The 17614-nt window shown below is 41.1% G+C and overlaps 1 protein-coding gene across 2 annotated transcripts in view; it reads left to right on the plus strand.

Annotated features, from left to right (window-relative positions):
- Window positions 1-17614, plus strand: part of LOC121959502 (poly [ADP-ribose] polymerase tankyrase-1) — a 114466-nt gene that overhangs the window by 81416 nt on the left and 15436 nt on the right. For both annotated transcript variants that reach the window (XM_042508835.1, XM_042508836.1), the window contains 7 exons: window positions 1193-1338; window positions 1490-1655; window positions 9067-9286; window positions 13946-14055; window positions 15880-16068; window positions 16996-17076; window positions 17339-17534. In XM_042508835.1, the coding sequence (XP_042364769.1) occupies window positions 1193-1338; window positions 1490-1655; window positions 9067-9286; window positions 13946-14055; window positions 15880-16068; window positions 16996-17076; window positions 17339-17534 (1108 nt within the window). The remainder of the gene's footprint in view (window positions 1-1192; window positions 1339-1489; window positions 1656-9066; window positions 9287-13945; window positions 14056-15879; window positions 16069-16995; window positions 17077-17338; window positions 17535-17614) is intronic.

The following is a 17614-nucleotide window of genomic DNA, read 5'->3' on the forward strand; positions in this document are numbered from 1 at the left end:
AACACTGAATACAAACACCACCCCCTCCTCAGTATAAAGGAAAATATGCTTGAACTTAGCAATTGCTAGTGGCATCGTCTTGATTTAAGGCTAAGAAATTATATCATTGAATCAGCAAAGCTTCAATGAAAATAAAACAAAAGGACAAAACAGTCTGAAACAAGTGAAAAGCCTTTGCAGTAAATAGGAGATATTTCACCTACTAAAGAGGTTATTGGATGGGTGTGATTCCTAATTTGTTTTCTTACTTTGTCATTTGCAGGCCACTGTATTTCTAACATTGTTCTATACAGCCCATAGTTAAGTCTATAGCCGTGCTAGCAGCTCTTCAAGAATACTTGCAGCTAAATGCTTATTCTAACATGCTAACAAGCTTACAATGATAATGCTCATATGCTGATGTTTGGTAGATAAAATGTCTTTTTGTCAGTGTGTAATTTGCACTAAACACAAAGTACACCTGAGGCTGATGTTAGTAGTTTTGGAGGTGCAAATGTTTACCTCATCATGGCACTAACCAAAAAGTAAGAGGATCTTTGAAATAAAACAGTAACACAAAGCAGAATTTCAGATTTGGCTCAGGTGTATGGCACCCTCTGTCCTTAGACCCACCAGGTAAATCTCAAGTAAACATGACAAAAAAATGAAAGAAAAAAATAAAGGCATAATAGGCAAACAACAGTGAAACCAACTTCCAATAAATGTATTCTGCTCAGAAAGAATAAACCTACAAAATTCAAGGCACAACAGAGGAAATGTTTTCTTATTTCTTATTTGTATGTAAATGACATTTGATTTTACTTCATTTATCAGAGAAAAATGATATGTCCTTTTTCCTCTTGGCTGCTTATTTTCTTCTCAGTTTTTCCCATCTTGATTATTTATTGCAACTCACCATCTGTCGCCAGTGAGAAAGTGGTGTTATTGCACTAAAGCGTTTAAAAAAATCCGTCTCTGTCTCCATGTCCACATTGTGCTTGATGAAAAAACTTGAAATTATCTAATTGTAAAATCAAATCTTTCTCCAGCAGAACTTTGTCCTTTTAAAGCTGAAAATGGAAACAATATGTGAGTGGTTATGCAGGCAGATAGCATGGATTTATTTCTTCAGGGCTCTTTGGTTAGATCAGCTCTTTAATTTGAAAACAGATTTTCATTTTAATCTTTGCTGTTTGTCTCTGTCTCTCTACAGTCGTTGTGTACGGCTCAGAATGTGAATTGCAGAGATCTGGAAGGAAGACACTCCACCCCGCTTCACTTTGCTGCCGGCTACAACAGAGTGTCAGTGGTGGAGTACCTGTTGCACCACGGGGCCGACGTGCATGCCAAGGACAAAGGGTGGGACTCTTAAATCATGGTTTAATTTGTAGCAAACAGTAAAGTTGACATTTACAAATGGATTTAGGTTTACACGACAAATTAGAAAGTCATAGTAAAGTTATTGAAGGAAATTATTTCTAAAAAACAAACGTGTTGTTTTGTGCTACAGTGGTCTGGTTCCCCTCCATAACGCCTGCTCGTATGGTCACTACGAGGTGGCCGAGCTGCTAGTCAGACACGGAGCCTCAGTCAACGTGGCCGACTTGTGGAAGTTTACACCGCTTCATGAAGCTGCTGCCAAGGGCAAATACGAGATCTGCAAGTTGCTGCTCAAGGTTAGACCTCCACTCTAATGCCATTAATGCCTTACTGCAGTTCCACGTTTTTTTAACGGTTATGAGACAGGTAATTAATCACTTTTTCAAATAAATAACAAATAATCTTGTTACTTGTTACTTTTGTTCTCATCTTAGCTGACAAAGAATCCTATTCCCCAGATTTTTCCCAGGTTATTTTTTCCAGGGCCCTCCGCCCTTGTGTTTGTATATTGGAGACAGAGACAGAGATATGGAAAGAGAAGGTGGAACTTGGAACATCAAATTGTGATAGTCAACCATTATTATTAACTTTACCCCACTTTGTATGTTGCAGGACCCGCTGGTCGACCAGTGCTTCATAAGTACCTTTACTTTATGTCCAACATAATCATCTGATGCAGCAGCTTCATTATCATTATGTCAGCTATGTAATACAAATACGGAGCTTATCCATTTATTGGTACTGACGTATCAGATCTGGATACCTATCCCTAGAAATAACAGACCTTAATATCATTCGGTCCAATCAGAATGAAATATTCAAAAAAGCCATATAATAAAAGCTAGTGGTCATCAATGCCATAAAAATCAGAGTAGTGCTGCATATTTAAAGCTGGCTAAAGTGTAAAAATCAACAGAAACAATCAGACCTTTCTTGGAAATAACAGTCATTAGAGTCCACAAAAATTGGCCCGTGAGAGGCAAGTACTCACTAAAAGGTATGACTTGTCATGCTCTTTTGGAGTTTTCAGCCTAGTCAAGATAAACTCTAACTAATCAGACAACAGGGCTGAAAATACCTGCCATGTAATTCCTGATTGTCACAAGTCATTGAGTCTAAATGAGTCCCGTGAAATGTTGCAGCTTTACAGCTGAATGTGTTTTTGTTTTTCTGTAGCATAAACACCTCCAGACAAGGCTGCATCACCACTTTGTTGTTGCCATATGGGGCCGCATAAATTATTATTAGACACAGGACGCACAAAGCAAAGCAAGCACCCATCAGCTGCAGGGAAAATGTGCTGCTTCAAGATTGTTTAAATCAGAATTCCTTTCCTATCATTACACATTGAAATTAAGTCAGGAACAATCTGTGTGGGATGCACTGAAGAATGTAAAACAACCTAATAATGAAATTAAATACTCCCAAAAACAGAATGTAATAGAAGATAAGCAAAAATACTACAAAACTGGAATTGTGCAAGGACAACTACACAGTTAAATGTTGCATAAACAGTCATGCGTGAACTGTCATGTGAGCAGCATATGAAACAAAGAGAATTCAGCACTGAGGTAGCTCGACCAGAAAAGTTATTGTGAGATTGACAAGGTCAGACTAACAAACAAGTAAAAAAAGAAAGTACTGCACGCAACAGTTCACAGCGGCAATCACTAATCAGTTTGAGGCTAACTGCAATTGAGCAGTTCTGATGGTGACAAAGTAAAAGTGTGATGATGCAGAGAGTGTGTGTGGATGTGGTGTGTGGTGCAGTGGAGCTGCTGCAATGACAGTTATGGTTGAGTGGAGTGGGCAGTGTTAAGGAAGGTGACAGCTCTGGGGGGGGGGGGCAGTCTCAACGTGCAATAGAAGCAGGCTTAGCAAATAAATCACGACTAAAACCTGCAGTACAAGAAAACTGATTTGTGTGGAGCGATGAGGAGACTGTAACGTTCCTCACATGAAATAAACATTAATGTTTATTTCCATAATGTTTTCCACATTGTTTTCCATAGTTTGAGGTTTGACTAATGCTCTTTTTAATCGTGTCATCTTGTTGCGGCCACTACTTCTGCAGTGGTTTAATGGCTTCTGACTGGAGAATTTATCTTGATGTACCCAGCTCCTAATGTCCGCATAACAGTAGTGGATGAAGGTTCACATTAATTTGCATTTTCTTCTGCCAGTGAAAACAAGAGCATAAAATCTATTATTTAATATTCTATCACACTATACAGTATGTGTGAAAAGCAAGTGAAATGCTGTAATCCATTGACTTGATTGCCCCATGGGCAAATAGATATTGATTCAAATCAGGGGAAGGAGGATTTTTTTTGTCTTGAAACGCAGGTTTTTGTTTTTTTTACCTATAAGTCTGCATGCATGTGTCTACAGCTGATCTCAAAAGCTACTATACTTATCAGCCTCACATTTTGTGTGCACATTTTTAACTGTATGTGACCTGTCACATTGGGGTTATTCATAATTGTTGAAAAACCTGTTTAACTGAATATTTCATACCAACATTGAGTGCTGTCTCCTCATCCTCTTAACCAACCAGAAGTTGCTGCAAGTTTTCCAGACATCACCTTGGCTAAAATAACAAACCTTACCAATTTTTCAGGCCTCATTTTGAATTGGAGTATCTGCAGATAAAGTCCATACACGATATCTTACGATCCACTAAATTTAGGCACGATATGAGATGAATTACACTTCGCTTTTGTTATCTTAGCCTCCATCTTGACTATAAGGAAGCTGGAAGGGACATTTCCATTGCCCGCAGTTCCCCGTGGTCCAGCTGTTACCCATTATGTGCATATTTTTATTAGCTTTTAAAAGAACTGTCAAGAGTTGCTGCAATCAGCCTCGATGCCCACTTGTCCGCTCGGCATAGATCTGCACTCCACTGAGCTCAGTTTTCTAGTTGTTTTTTGTTTTCTGTTTTATCATTGACTCACAAAACACAGACAAAAAAAACAAAAGACATATCATTTTGATATTTCATCAACATACAAATAAGCTTTGCCATTTCTAACCACCCTACAAACCAGAATGTAAACCTAAACCAACCATTTAAATCAAATTAAAATTAATAAAAATTAAAAAATTAAATTAAAAATTAATCAAATACAAAATCACTCATAAACATAGTAACTTTCCTTCAGTTTTTTAACACTGCCAAAAAAGAGAAGGCACCAGGAATTAGTTTGAATAAGAAAAATAGGGGGAAAAATTAATAAATGAATAAATAATAGATAAATTAAATTAAATAAAAACAGGTGGTCTTGTTTTTTTTTTCTTAGACATCAAGTACTTTTCTACTTGTTCCGATGTTTCAGCATATTATGTCTCATTATTTTGTAGACTTTTCCAACTTAATCATTTCCATTGCTTCAGTGATCCATCTTCTCTGAGTTGGTGTATTTAAAGCAGCCCAATTTTTATGATATTGTCTTTGGGACCATTCAGAAAGAGAGAAAGATCTTCTTATTCTTTGAAGATACTCTCCTGAAGTTATGCAGATTTTCCAGTATGCATGATTGCAGTGTGAGTGAAATTTCTGTATTAGTGTGGATCATTGCATTCTTTTTTTATTGCCAAACTAGAGATCTTTGATTTTATTACAGTCCCACAACAGATGGAGCAGTGTTCCCTCAGCAGCACCACATTTTATACATTTACTGCCATCCCTTATGCCCATTTTATATAGCTGTGATGGGGTGTAATATAATCTGTTAAGTATTTTAGTTTTTTTGTACAATGGAAAGGCTGCCTTGTGTTTTTCCATTCATCATTTCAGGAATTATCTTCCTCTTAAAGTCTTAAATTGGTTGTTTGTGCTTTCCTAAAAAACATTTTAACCTTATTTGTATTGAACAAGCTGTTGTTTAAAAAGTGTGTTTTCGAATTTTATGTTTCAAACACATTGTGATCATGTGGGTGATTACCACAGGGAAATAGTCGTTCACTCTTTTAACAATGGATAGTTTTGGCACTTTTTGCGAAGTAAAGAAATATGGCAGATATGCTTTCTTAGAGAGAACAAGAGGTCACTAAATTTTGAAAAAAATGTAGGAGATTTTGCACCAACTCCACCATCAACATCACAAATGTATTGATTATCTTTTGAAGTCTCTTCAGTAGAGCTGTAAGAGAAATATAAAAGGAAGTAAACACCAGGAAGTTTATGTCCATGCTGCTGTCTACTGTTACCCATTACCCGGTCCATCCGTGCACAGACACACCAAATGACGACCACAACATAATCCCAGACACGCACAAAAGGACCAGACCACTGCAGCATTGTGTACAAGCCCAGTCCCACTAGCAATGGCAAAGGAGTCCATAGCCCATTTTTAGTGTTTTCCTGTGTTTAAAAACCTGTGTGCAAGCGCCAGTTTAGTTGGGAAAGGGGTATGGGAGTCAGATCCATGCCCTCGTCCAAATATTGTCAGTTATGGCTCCTCAAAAACCCAAGATAGTGATGGATGAAGTGCCGAACTTGAGGCTTTTAAACAGGACCTCACAAACCAATGCATGACGTCAAGGTAACTACCATTCACTGCCCAAACTAGAGACTTTTTCAAGTCTGAAAATCCGGAATTAATCCAGAAAGGTCAAATCCCTGCTTTGAACTGAAACTGTTCTGAAGAGTCACAGTAGTCCAACACTTTCCTGCAACACTTTATGATGGGTTTTCCCTTAATTTGACACCCATCTGTAGTTGCTCACTTGAAGCAAGTAAGAACTCTGCGCTGCAACAATGAGGTGCTTTTCAGTGCTCATAAAGACCAGTACTTCTGTAGCTGGACTTCAGCACATGTCCAGGAACACCATCTGCCTTAACAGCTTTGTTTATGTTCACCCAACACAAGGCTCAGTGCTCTCAGTGGGAGTTTATTACAAGTTATTGTTCGCTCTCGTCTGGCGTAACCTCAGTGATGGACGTAATGTCAGTGTGTGAGACTCATCTGCAGATAAATATCAGTGAAGTGCTCTCAGAGTAGCCGTGGAGTTCAGAGATACAGAATCTCCCTCAGGCCACACTTATGTGGGCTGAGGTTAGAAACACACACAGCTGATCGATTCCTCAAGGTGGTGGGAAGTTTTGGCATTTTTCCACTCTGGTTGGAAAATCCTCACACTGACTGTACTCAGCTCATGATTGTGATTCTTGTGTACACATGGCAGCGCCCTCGTTTCCCCTGTAAAACACACTCACATGCACACAAGTAACCGAGTGTTCCCGCTCTTTGTTGTTAATCTGCCATGGCCTCGGGATGCAACTGTTCTCTCTTTCTGAATAAACTTTTCCAGAGTTCAGCAGTAGGTTTTCTTTTGTCTGCTATGTTTGTTGTCAACTTTTTATTGTCCCGCCTCTGTGTTGGATTTGTGCTCAGAATAAAACTCTGCTGCTTTACTGTGATATTCTGGAGGGATCTTTTGAGATATACAAAATGCATATTAGCATTTTCTTTGTGAGGAAAGAAGTGCAGGAGCATAATGAATTCCTCCTCTATTAGAGGAGGATCTGCCTTGTTTGCAGTTGGCGTGAATTGTGTGAACTCGTATGACTTTTGATCTGGGTTGGGATACCTTTGATCCAATATATCAGGATTATCCTGATCCCAACAGAAGGGGGTGGACAATACAATATTTGTATCATGTGCTCAATATAAATGTATTCATATTTTGCACATTTCTATTTTTTCAACTACTGCAGTGATGACATAGACAAAGTAAAATTAGGAGAGCTATTAGGCTTTAATTATGTCAAAGAGAAAAAAGGATTTTGTACCCAATACTGGTGTCACGATACTGGAAATTCTAATTACAATATTGATATTTGTGATGCTGCAAATTTACGTTGGGACATAGAAATTAAATTTTTGTATTAAAATATAAATGTAACAGGGCCATAACATGGCAAAAACAGCTTTTCCTGTTTTGGACGGTGTCAGACAACATCAGAAGGACTGCAGTAAACGTTAACAATAAGAGAAAATTAAAAAAACAATACAGTTTTCAATTTTCAGAAAGATATGTATCAATAAATCGATATTTTTAAAAACACAAGTCCCCATAAAATAATCTCCCAAACAGCTGTCAATATCAAACCAAAAACATGAAATTTTAACTTTTACTTCTAACCTTGTATCAAATAAAATGACGCTTAAAAGTAATTTCTGCCAATAGCAGCCCTAACGTTGTTTTCTGTCTTATTAAATAAAAACACTTTACGTGACCCCGTGCTGATTATTCTACCTGTTGTTCTTTACATAATGAGCAGCCTACATTGTAATATGTTAGCTCATTTGAAGCGCTGATTATTCAGATTTGGTCATCTTGACAAGTTTGTATCTGGATCAGGTTGATCCAATCCAACCTCTTTCCAGGGTAATGGTTTCCAGTGCTGTATAATGATTTTATTTTGTTTTATTTTATTTTATTTTCTATGTGTTAGTTTTAGAACTTTAGTACTCTCACATGTAAAACACTTTGAGCTGCATTTTATGTATGAAATGTGCTATATAAAGAAGACAGATTAGGTGATCCCAAATAGCAAAACTGGATTTCCAATTCTGGATCATTTAATCCAGGTCAAATGCTTTTATTTAACAACTGGGCCCTACAAAAATAGATGAAAAACTTATTACAGTCCCATCAGCCTCTGTTCTAGCTTGGTTTTAGCACTAATTAACAAATATTAGCATGCTAAAAAAATGTTGAACATGGTAAATATTACACCTGGTAAAAATCGGCATGACAGCATTGTTATATTTAGCATTTTTTTGCATGCACTTAGATTTAAGCAGACTTTGACTACAGCTTGATAGAAACGCTGGTATGACTGTAAACTCTCGATATTGTTTGTAAACAAATTAAAAATGTGAAATGCATTATACTTTATGAGTCAGATAATCTTTCAGAGAGCTTACAGGTTCCAGATTTGTTCACTATTGTAAATGGAAAATCTTTCATGAGCTGAATATAGGCTAAAATCCAATGGAAGAGTAACAAAACCGACATGTATTTATATGTAAATGTCCCCAATTATTACTTAAATGGGTCTCTCTTCTAATTTTCCTGGATAGTGAATAAATTACAGCGAGAATATGATTACAGCAGCAGCAGCAAAGAGATAATAGAAATGTAGAAGTAGGGCAGAAAAATGAGAACATGGATAGGTTCAAAAACTTTTAAAAAAGGAATACAGCCATTAGAGATGTATAACGGACAGTTTCAGGCCAGCAGTGGATACCCAGGGGAGTGGTCCCACAACATCAAATTTTAATGAGTGGATTTTCAAAACGTACAATAAAATGACAAGTTAAACCGTAACCTAGGAGACAGTTGAACGATGAAAATGTCTGCTTTCCAGCCCATCTCCAGGGTGTGTGGTGTTTTCCACTTCACTGGATGTCCTGTCCTCACCTCCCTACCTCCTTTTCTTCTCTCTCTCTCTCTCTTCTTCTCTCCGGTGAATTACCTTCCTCTCCTCACTTGTCACTTGTCTGCGTCTCTTCCTCGTCTGAGTAAAACGCTTCCATGGGGATCAAATGACAAGGGAATTTAGGGACTAATTTTTTTTTTAGAAATAAGTCTTGCTGATGTTTTGTACCAGCATTCAGTTTATAAATTTTGTCTTTGTTAGGGCAAAAAGTGTTTTTGTTGCAGATCCTGTCTAATTGTGCTTCCTTTCTCCAGCACGGAGCAGACCCCACCAAGAAGAACCGAGACGGGAACACACCTCTCGACCTAGTGAAGGACGGGGACACTGACATCCAAGACCTGCTGAGGGGAGATGCTGCGCTGCTGGATGCCGCTAAGAAAGGCTGCCTGGCCCGTGTGCAGAAGTTATGTAGCCCCGACAACATTAACTGTCGAGATACACAGGGACGCAACTCGACACCTCTGCACCTTGCAGGTAATATGCATGTAGAATTACCAAACAAAAAGCTACACACACACATTTAAATAAGTAAACACCTCCCCGATTGTGCAAATCTCACTTTACATACACATTAAAATAAAGGATTAAGTCAGAGGTTTTTACTGTTTGGCTGAAGTTTGCAGGATTTAAGTGCCTTTGAATGTGGCATATTTGCTGGTGCCAATCACTCTGGTTGCAGCTTCCCAGAACCTCCTGGGACTTTGTCTTATTACAGTGCCAAGAACAAGGCAATAAACACACACCCAGACAGCTTGAGTCTTGAGGGCAAAAGTTCACTTTTCATAGACAGGCAGGTTGGAACAACTTAGCAATTTATGAATGATTTTTGATAACGCTATATTTTAACGCATTAGCTTGCATATCCCTTTTTTTCTCGGGTGGCTGGTCTGAAGCCACACTGGTGCTCTATGATACTTCAATTAGGACACTCAAAAGTTGATATCATTATGACGGAGCCGCTCTGTCATTGACAGCGGGCAGCGCACTCATGTACCCACACATAGTGCCGCTGCTGCTGGCAGCACGCACACACATGCCACGCATTCTGTGTTCCCCTCTGTGTTCACCCAGCATTAACAAACTCACAACAATCTCTTTTTCCTTTACCTGTTTTAGTAGCACGATTGAGGGTACATGCTCCATTGTTCTGCTCCATCTGTATGCATACATTCAAACACACACATCCCCATACAAGTGGCCACTCACCAGACGCTGTAGACGCACCTGTTGTCCTCCATGTCTGGGGTAGACTGGTAAAACAGAGCCGAACTGTTTCCTTGATGAAATTGAGCGCTCTCGCGCGCTTACAATGTATAAGACAAGCCCAGGGGGAGGGGCTACGAGTTTAAAAGGGGGCCATTTCGGCCAGATAAGGGTAGTCATGTCTCGATTGCAGTTGTTGTCGTCGTCTGTGAAAGATAAGGCAGAGGTCCAGTCTTGGGTGGCCACTGTCACCCCAGCATCAACAGGTGGGCTGGGTGGAGAACTATCGATGATGAGAGACTTTTTTGGCAGCACATAATAGGAGGGAGGAGGGCCTGTTGGCAGAAATCCGGAGCCTGAGGGACTCCCTTCCACGAGCTGGCCAGATGTCTCAACCCGCCACCCAGCCACCTGTCCAAGCCCCACGAACCTGAACCTACCATATGCTGCTGCTACGCCAAGCACGGAGACCGCAAGCAGTCCCAGGCTTGACCTGCCAACGCCAGCACCACGCTGTATGCATCTGGCAGCGTCATCAGATGTGTCCCCTCTACAGTCACAAGGCACTAGCAGCAGACCTGAGCAGCCAAGGCCATAGTATAGACATTATTCTGAGCCAAAGATACCACAGTACCAAATGGGTGAGGACATTGAAAACATTTTGTTGCGCTTTGAGTGCATTGTTAAAACATGGAACTGGCCAGAGAGTGAGTGGGCATGCAAACTTTTTTGTCTGCTGTCTGGGAAGGCATTGTTGGCATGCACCACAATGGATGAGGAGTAAGGCCCACTGCTACAGCGACCTGAAGGCAGCACTCCTGGCAAAATTTGACATCTCTCCAGAGATGTACCGGCAGTAGTTCAGATCCACTGTGGCACCAGCCAACGAAAACTCCATGAGACTTACCACAGCCTGAAGGGTCTCTCTCTCTCGTGCTGGAATCGACCACAGCAGCACAAAAAGGAGGAGATCGGTGAGGCCATCATCCTGGAGCAGCTACTGCGGGTACTTGGAGGTGAGAATCTGGGTGAAGGAGCATGAGCCAACGGAGGGTCTGGTTGCTGCCAAGCTGGCCCTGCAGTACCTCAACGCTCAGAGAGGAGGACCAACTGCATGCCCCAACACTGCAGCACACCGACCATCACCACAGCAACCTCAGCACCGGCCTGCGAAGTGAAAGCCTTGCCAGGAGCCTCCTGGTAAATTCAGCTCTGCCCCAAACCAATGAGGACCAGGTAAGGACCTTGTTTGCTTTTACTGTCAGCAGCCAGGCCACAAAGCTTCTGCTCGCCGGTGCTTGCTATGCCATGCTACTGCTTGATGTGGGGAACGGGGATGTGAGGCTACGGTGCCATAAGACTGACTGTTATTGGCCTTCAAGTTACTCCTCTGTTGGACAGTGGGAGCTTCATGTCTCTGGTTAAATAGGATCTGGTTCCAGTTAGTAGTGTGGACAACAGCAGACAGGAAGACATTTTGTGTGTTCATGGGGATAAGCATCCCTACCCCACAGCTGACTTAACTGTTGAATGAATGACCTAACCTGTTGCCTGTTGGGCTGGTTGAAAAGTTCCCTTTTGCTGTCCTCTTGGGCTGGGACTTACCTGGGTTTCCGGACACCAGGTGGCTGGAAAACCAGCCACCTGGTTTGTGGCTGCTCTCCAAAGTGGGGATGCCAGATGAGATCCTGTCAGACTGAGGGACCAACTTCACTTCCAGGCTGATACAGCTCTTATACAAGCAAGATTTAACCAGACATTAAAGAAGATGCTGACACTGGCAAGGACTGGGACCTTTGCATGCCGTCTTTGCTCTTTGCCTACCGTGAGGTACCCCAGGCGTCAACGGGCTTCTCCCCTTTTGAACTGTTCTATGGCTGGTACATCCAGGGGCCACTGGATTTGCTCTAAAAAGGCTGGGAGGCACCTTCCACCACGCAGAGTGACAGAGGGGTGGTGCAGTTCATGCTGGAGATGAAGGAGCGACTTGCGAGTTACTGTGAGGAGGCAGAGGTGAACCTGCGTGAGGCCCAGAAAAGCCAGGAAACCTGGTATGACCAACAGGCCCAGAACCATGCATTCTAGCCTGTTCCTGCTGCTTCTCCCTTTGTACATTAGCAAACTCCGAGCAAAATGGCAAGGGCCATACCTCGTCACCCACAAGATGGGCCCTGTCACCTATGAGATGGAGAAGAAGAAAGCAAAGCAGATTTACCATGTGAACCTCCTGAACAAGTGGAAGATCCATCAAATCCAGGCCCCGAGGGAGGTTCTGCTGGCGAAGAGGGTGGACAGTGAAGAGGAGGTGGAGACGGGACTAGAGACCTTCACCATGATGACTCCACCTGTGCTGGCATATCTCAAACCAGACCAAGCAGCACAGGTCCTCCAGGTCTTCAAGAAAGGTTCCTTCCTTGGTCTCTGCCAGCCCAGGCAGAACCACCCTCATTGAGCATGTCATTCGCCTCAAGGATGGATGACCAATTTGTCAACGTCCCCCACTTGCGACCGTGTCCCACAACAGCTGTGGGAAAACTGAAACATGAGGTGGAGGAGATGCGTAAACTGGGAGTGATCGAGCCCTCCAACTCAGAGTTGTGTAGTCCAGTGGTCATTCTCTTCAAGAAGGATGGCCCCCTTACGAATCTGCATTGATTTCAGGAAGCTCAATGCAAAAATGCATAAATTAAAAGTAGACTTGAAAATGGCTGCTAAAATTAGAGCTGTAGCGCTGTGAGTCTTTGACTAAACTATATGGTAATATAGTAAGTGCAGGGAACAGCCAGGAGACCTACAGGCCACAGGATCTCAGCATTAACATGTCTAAAATAAAACTAGGAGCCATGCAGACCATTAAATTATAGGCAGGATATTAAAAAAATAAGTTTTAAATGGCACAGGAATGGAGACAAAGATGAGTATTGTCCTTTTTTGGAAATTGTTGGGAAGCAGCATTTTGGATAAGCTGGAGATGGGGAACTAATTTATGGTGACAGAACAGTAGTTGCCAAAGTTTACCATAACCTTGAATCTCACACAAACTTGATGAAGTGTCAAAAATCCCCACAGCAGAGATACTGTAGGTCCTCAGAAGTGTGCGCACACATCCTCATGTATTTATTCAGGATCTGTAATCATTACATCAGCTTCAGAGATACAAGAGGCGCACCATTCTGCATAAAAAACATAAACCAAAAATGTTTTCAAGCCTTACCTCAAAATGTCATAGGAAGGGTCACTTTTAAGATATTATGTTTTTATCTTCGTGCTATTTAATATTTTTTATCAAGTTTTTTTTTTTTAAATGATGAGCCCAAACTCCGGTCTGATGTGAAGATTACCTTCATGCACCACAAACAAATTTTATGATGCCTTGCTTAAGGTTAGTTAAAGCATAGTGTCTTAAATGGCATCCTCCTCAGCAGAAATATTGTTATCATGAATTGGGAATTGATTTGTGGTTTCAGCTTTGAAAGTGTTTCTCCATATAATCCTCATTGCCTTTGTCTTCTTCTGTGCATTTTAGACTATTTTTAGTGTCATGACAAGGGTAGCTTTTGTGTGATGAAGTATGTCTTAATTAGAAAATGTTTTGCAGTACAACTAGTACTTTGAAAGTTAAGAAACTGCTGAAAAACACTTTGAAGGTCTGCGTTTTTTTTTTTTCATAGATCTGACCACTTAGACACACACCCACGCACCCTCTGCCTTGATGTTCTCGCCTGTAAAGGGAAAAGATGATTATACGCTGTCACACTGCAGCTAATGTAGGCTGACATGTCTCTCTGTCTTTCCTCCTCTCTCATTACCTGACTGCATTTTTGTTTCTCCTCATTCTCTCTTTTTATCTGCCTCTATCTCTCCACCACCATCCGTCTTTCTGTCCTGCTGTGTTTTCCATACAACCCGACCCCCTGTGGTGCTCTCCAGCCGGCTATAACAACTTGGAGGTAGCTGAGTATCTGTTGGAGCATGGAGCCGATGTGAATGCGCAGGATAAAGGAGGGCTGATACCTTTACACAATGCTGCTTCTTATGGGGTAAGACACACGCACACACACACAGACACACACGCTTTTAACTTGAACTGCAGACTTGAGTTCAGTTCACAAGTTCAATTCAGAGATGCTGCTCTTATTATTTTTGATATCTGGTGGTATTTTCGTATTTAGTTCAGTGTGCAACTCGTATCCAGTGAAAGTAGTGTGAACTCTTCAACTTACTGCTGAGGCAGTTTGTCAATTAAAGTGCATGTTTGCTTTTTTAACATGAACAATTTTTGAAAGTGGTCCAGGATTGACTGAGAGCGCTGCAGTTAGCAGTGTCAAAAAGGCTACAGTGAAAACACTCAGGACATGTTCATACCATCAATTTACATCCACTTAAAGGTGTCTAAAAACTTTTGGAAAGTAAGGTCATGGAAAGAGCCTTTTTTTAAAAAAATCAGAAACATTCAGAAATCACTACCGCCACAAATTCCATCCAACAGCAATTTTAGCATCCTAAAAACACTTTATTCAAAGTTGACAGAAACAAATAAAAGTAATAACGCCTGTCTCGGTTCTTCTCTCCTCTCTTACAACAATCACTAAGTCTGGTTTGGTTGAAATAAACTCTTAATTCACCCAATTAGATGTGGAAATATCCTGGCTATACACACATTAAAATAATTTATGGAGTGTGGTGGATTTGATGATAAAGATTTTGGGGTTGTTTCTGCAAAACAAAAAGGATCTACTCAAAAGCTCTATCTCTAAAGGGATCCTTTACATGACAGAAATTTAAAATTTTAATTTGAGCCTGTCTGTGACAAAAGCATTATGCTTTAAGTGGATGTAAATTGACGGTGCTAACATGCCCCCAGTGGTTAAATTGCAGCCTGTTTTGCTGCTGCCAGCTGCAGCCCTCTTGCTCAATATTGGACCAAATTCATAAATTATTGTTCCCATTAGTCACTTAGACACAAAAATGTTGCAAAATTGGGTCCAGGTTGGAAAATACAAAAGTCACCCTTTAATTACTATTACTTGATGGTACTCACAATTAATCAACAATTTTGATAAGCGAGTACATGTTTATCTCTAAAACAAAAAATATACGGATTTCAGCTGCCAAAATTAAGATTTGGTGTTTTTTTTTCTCTAAAATATAATAAAATACCTTTGTGTTTTGAGATAATTTGACCTCTTGGGCTTTGGCAACTTATGATTGATGATGCCATTTTTTCTCAATTATTTTCTGACCAAATGATGAATCACAGAATGCATGCAACATGCATACATGTCTCTGAGGACATGTATGCATGTTGTATTTCATTCATTTGGTGTCCTGGGTTGTCTCTCAGCCACGTTGTACTTATAGCTTGACAGCATCCTGCTCCTGAAAGAGTCATGAAACACATGTTCGAATGAAAACTTGATGAGCTTTGCGTTTTGGAGATACGCATACACACACTTCCGCATCCCCCCCACTGGTACTCCAAATAAGCTGCATTGTGTTTGAGGCAAAGACAAGAGCTGGAGACAGATGATGGGGGGGGGGGGGTACAGGAAGAAAGGGAAAGGAAAGAGCTGTGGGAAAACAAAAATCATGATGGAGTTAATAATTCACGCTGTTTCTGTTCCACAGAAACCCACATATTAAATTTTTTTCTCTCACTTTTTTATAGCACTCATTCAGCATTCTTCGCACATTTGCTCTCGTTAAATGCTTGTTGTCTCTCTTTGTCCTCCCACCACCACCTCCTCTTCTTCTTGCTCTCGTTTTTCTAATGTCTGATTTCCCTTACATCCCTCCTTCTCCTTTCATTTTGTGTCTGTCACCACCTCCTCCACCTTCCTCCTCTTCACCTCTTCTCCGTCTAGCACGTGGACATAGCCGCCCTGCTGATCAAGTACAACACGTGTGTCAACGCCACAGACAAGTGGGCGTTCACTCCCCTCCACGAGGCGGCCCAGAAGGGACGGACTCAGCTCTGTGCGCTGCTATTGGCCCATGGAGCCGATCCCACCATGAAGAACCAGGAGGGACAGACGCCGCTGGACTTGGCAACGGTACAAGAAGCTTTCTTGGATATGTTTCACAGTCCTCATTTCTTCATATTAGGAGCCTTGTACCTGTTATGAATCAGCCCGTGGCAATATCGTTAGCTTCAACTGATGTTTGACTGGTTATGGTTAACTATTCAGACAGATGAGCACCATGAAGAAAGATTGCAGAAATTTTTAAGGTTAGAATAGGTAGCATCGAAACTCCTTGCATCCTAATGAGGCTTCCTAATGAGCCTCCTGATAGGATTTCTTATTTGCCTGTAGGTACCAGGGTTTGACAGTCTCCCCTAAAGGTGACGTTCAGAGGAAGTGAAGTGCAACTTGTGATTTTGCTTAAATTAGCCCACTTTCTGCTACAGATTTGTGGGCTAATCTCCACAGATGAGATGACACAAAAACTATATGCGTAGCTGTGTACATGTTGACTTTGAAAAAAGTGTTATTTAACACAGTAGATACAGAGAAAACTGTACAGTTAGGTCATTTGTAAACCATCAAACTCAGCCTCTTGCTGTTCAGGCTGTCCTGAAAACAACCTAGATAATCCAACTGCTGCTTCAAAGTGCGCTGAACAAAGAGCCGACAACAGAGTTTGGCTCTGAATTGAAAATTTGAGATGTGTATTATTTACAGCTGCATGTTAGTTTTGAGATACTTTTCAAAGTTGGGACCTGCCCCCACCATTCATTCAGTGGATGTTAAGTGGTTGATGCTGTTAGTTTGTTCTTCTTGGCTGTGTATTTCAAGGCTTTGCACGCACACAAAAAAAGATGCAAACATAAACAAACAACCTGGCAGCAAGACGTTTCTGCTCTTGATAGAAAAAAAAAACCTCCACTTAGAACTGAAAAGATGATTTCATAAGAAACAAAATACATCGCTGCAGGACATTAACAATCCATCTACATCTTGTCATTCTGTCTGTTGCAGGCTGATGACATCAGAGCATTGTTGATTGACGCCATGCCACCAGATGCCCTGCCAAGCTGTTTAAAACCCCAGGCCACTGTGGTGAGTATCCACACCAATGACTGTATTTAAAAATGGACAACATGTCTCCACTTTGCCCCACTATGCATTTGAGTCAGAGTTGTCCAACCAATTGCAAAGCTGTCATGAAAGCATGTGAACAAAACACAAAAAACAAACAAACAAACAAACAAAAAAATAAAAAATTGTATTATTTAAAACCAGGAACATATGTACAATAGTTTAGCAATAAAGCTTGATTCGTTGGCCCTTTTAACTAATTTTTTTTCTCTTCCACTCTCAGGTGAGTGCAAGTGTGGTGAGTACAGGTGCGTCGGGGGGTGTGGTCATCTCTCCCTCTCCATCCCCGTCCTGTCTGTCTGCAGCCAGTAGCATAGACAACCTGACCACACCCCTTAGTGACATCACTGTGGGTGGAGCCACTGGACCAGCAGATGGAGCTTCTGGGTCTGACAGGAAGGAAGGAGAAAGTACATACAGTAAGTTGTATCCTATATCAGAGGCTCTCACTTTCAAAAAGGAAAACATGCCAGTGTGATGTAAACATGAAGATCAGCTG

The sequence above is a fragment of the Plectropomus leopardus genome, chromosome 20, assembly GCF_008729295.1.
Source record: "Plectropomus leopardus isolate mb chromosome 20, YSFRI_Pleo_2.0, whole genome shotgun sequence".
NCBI lineage: Eukaryota > Metazoa > Chordata > Actinopteri > Perciformes > Serranidae > Plectropomus > Plectropomus leopardus.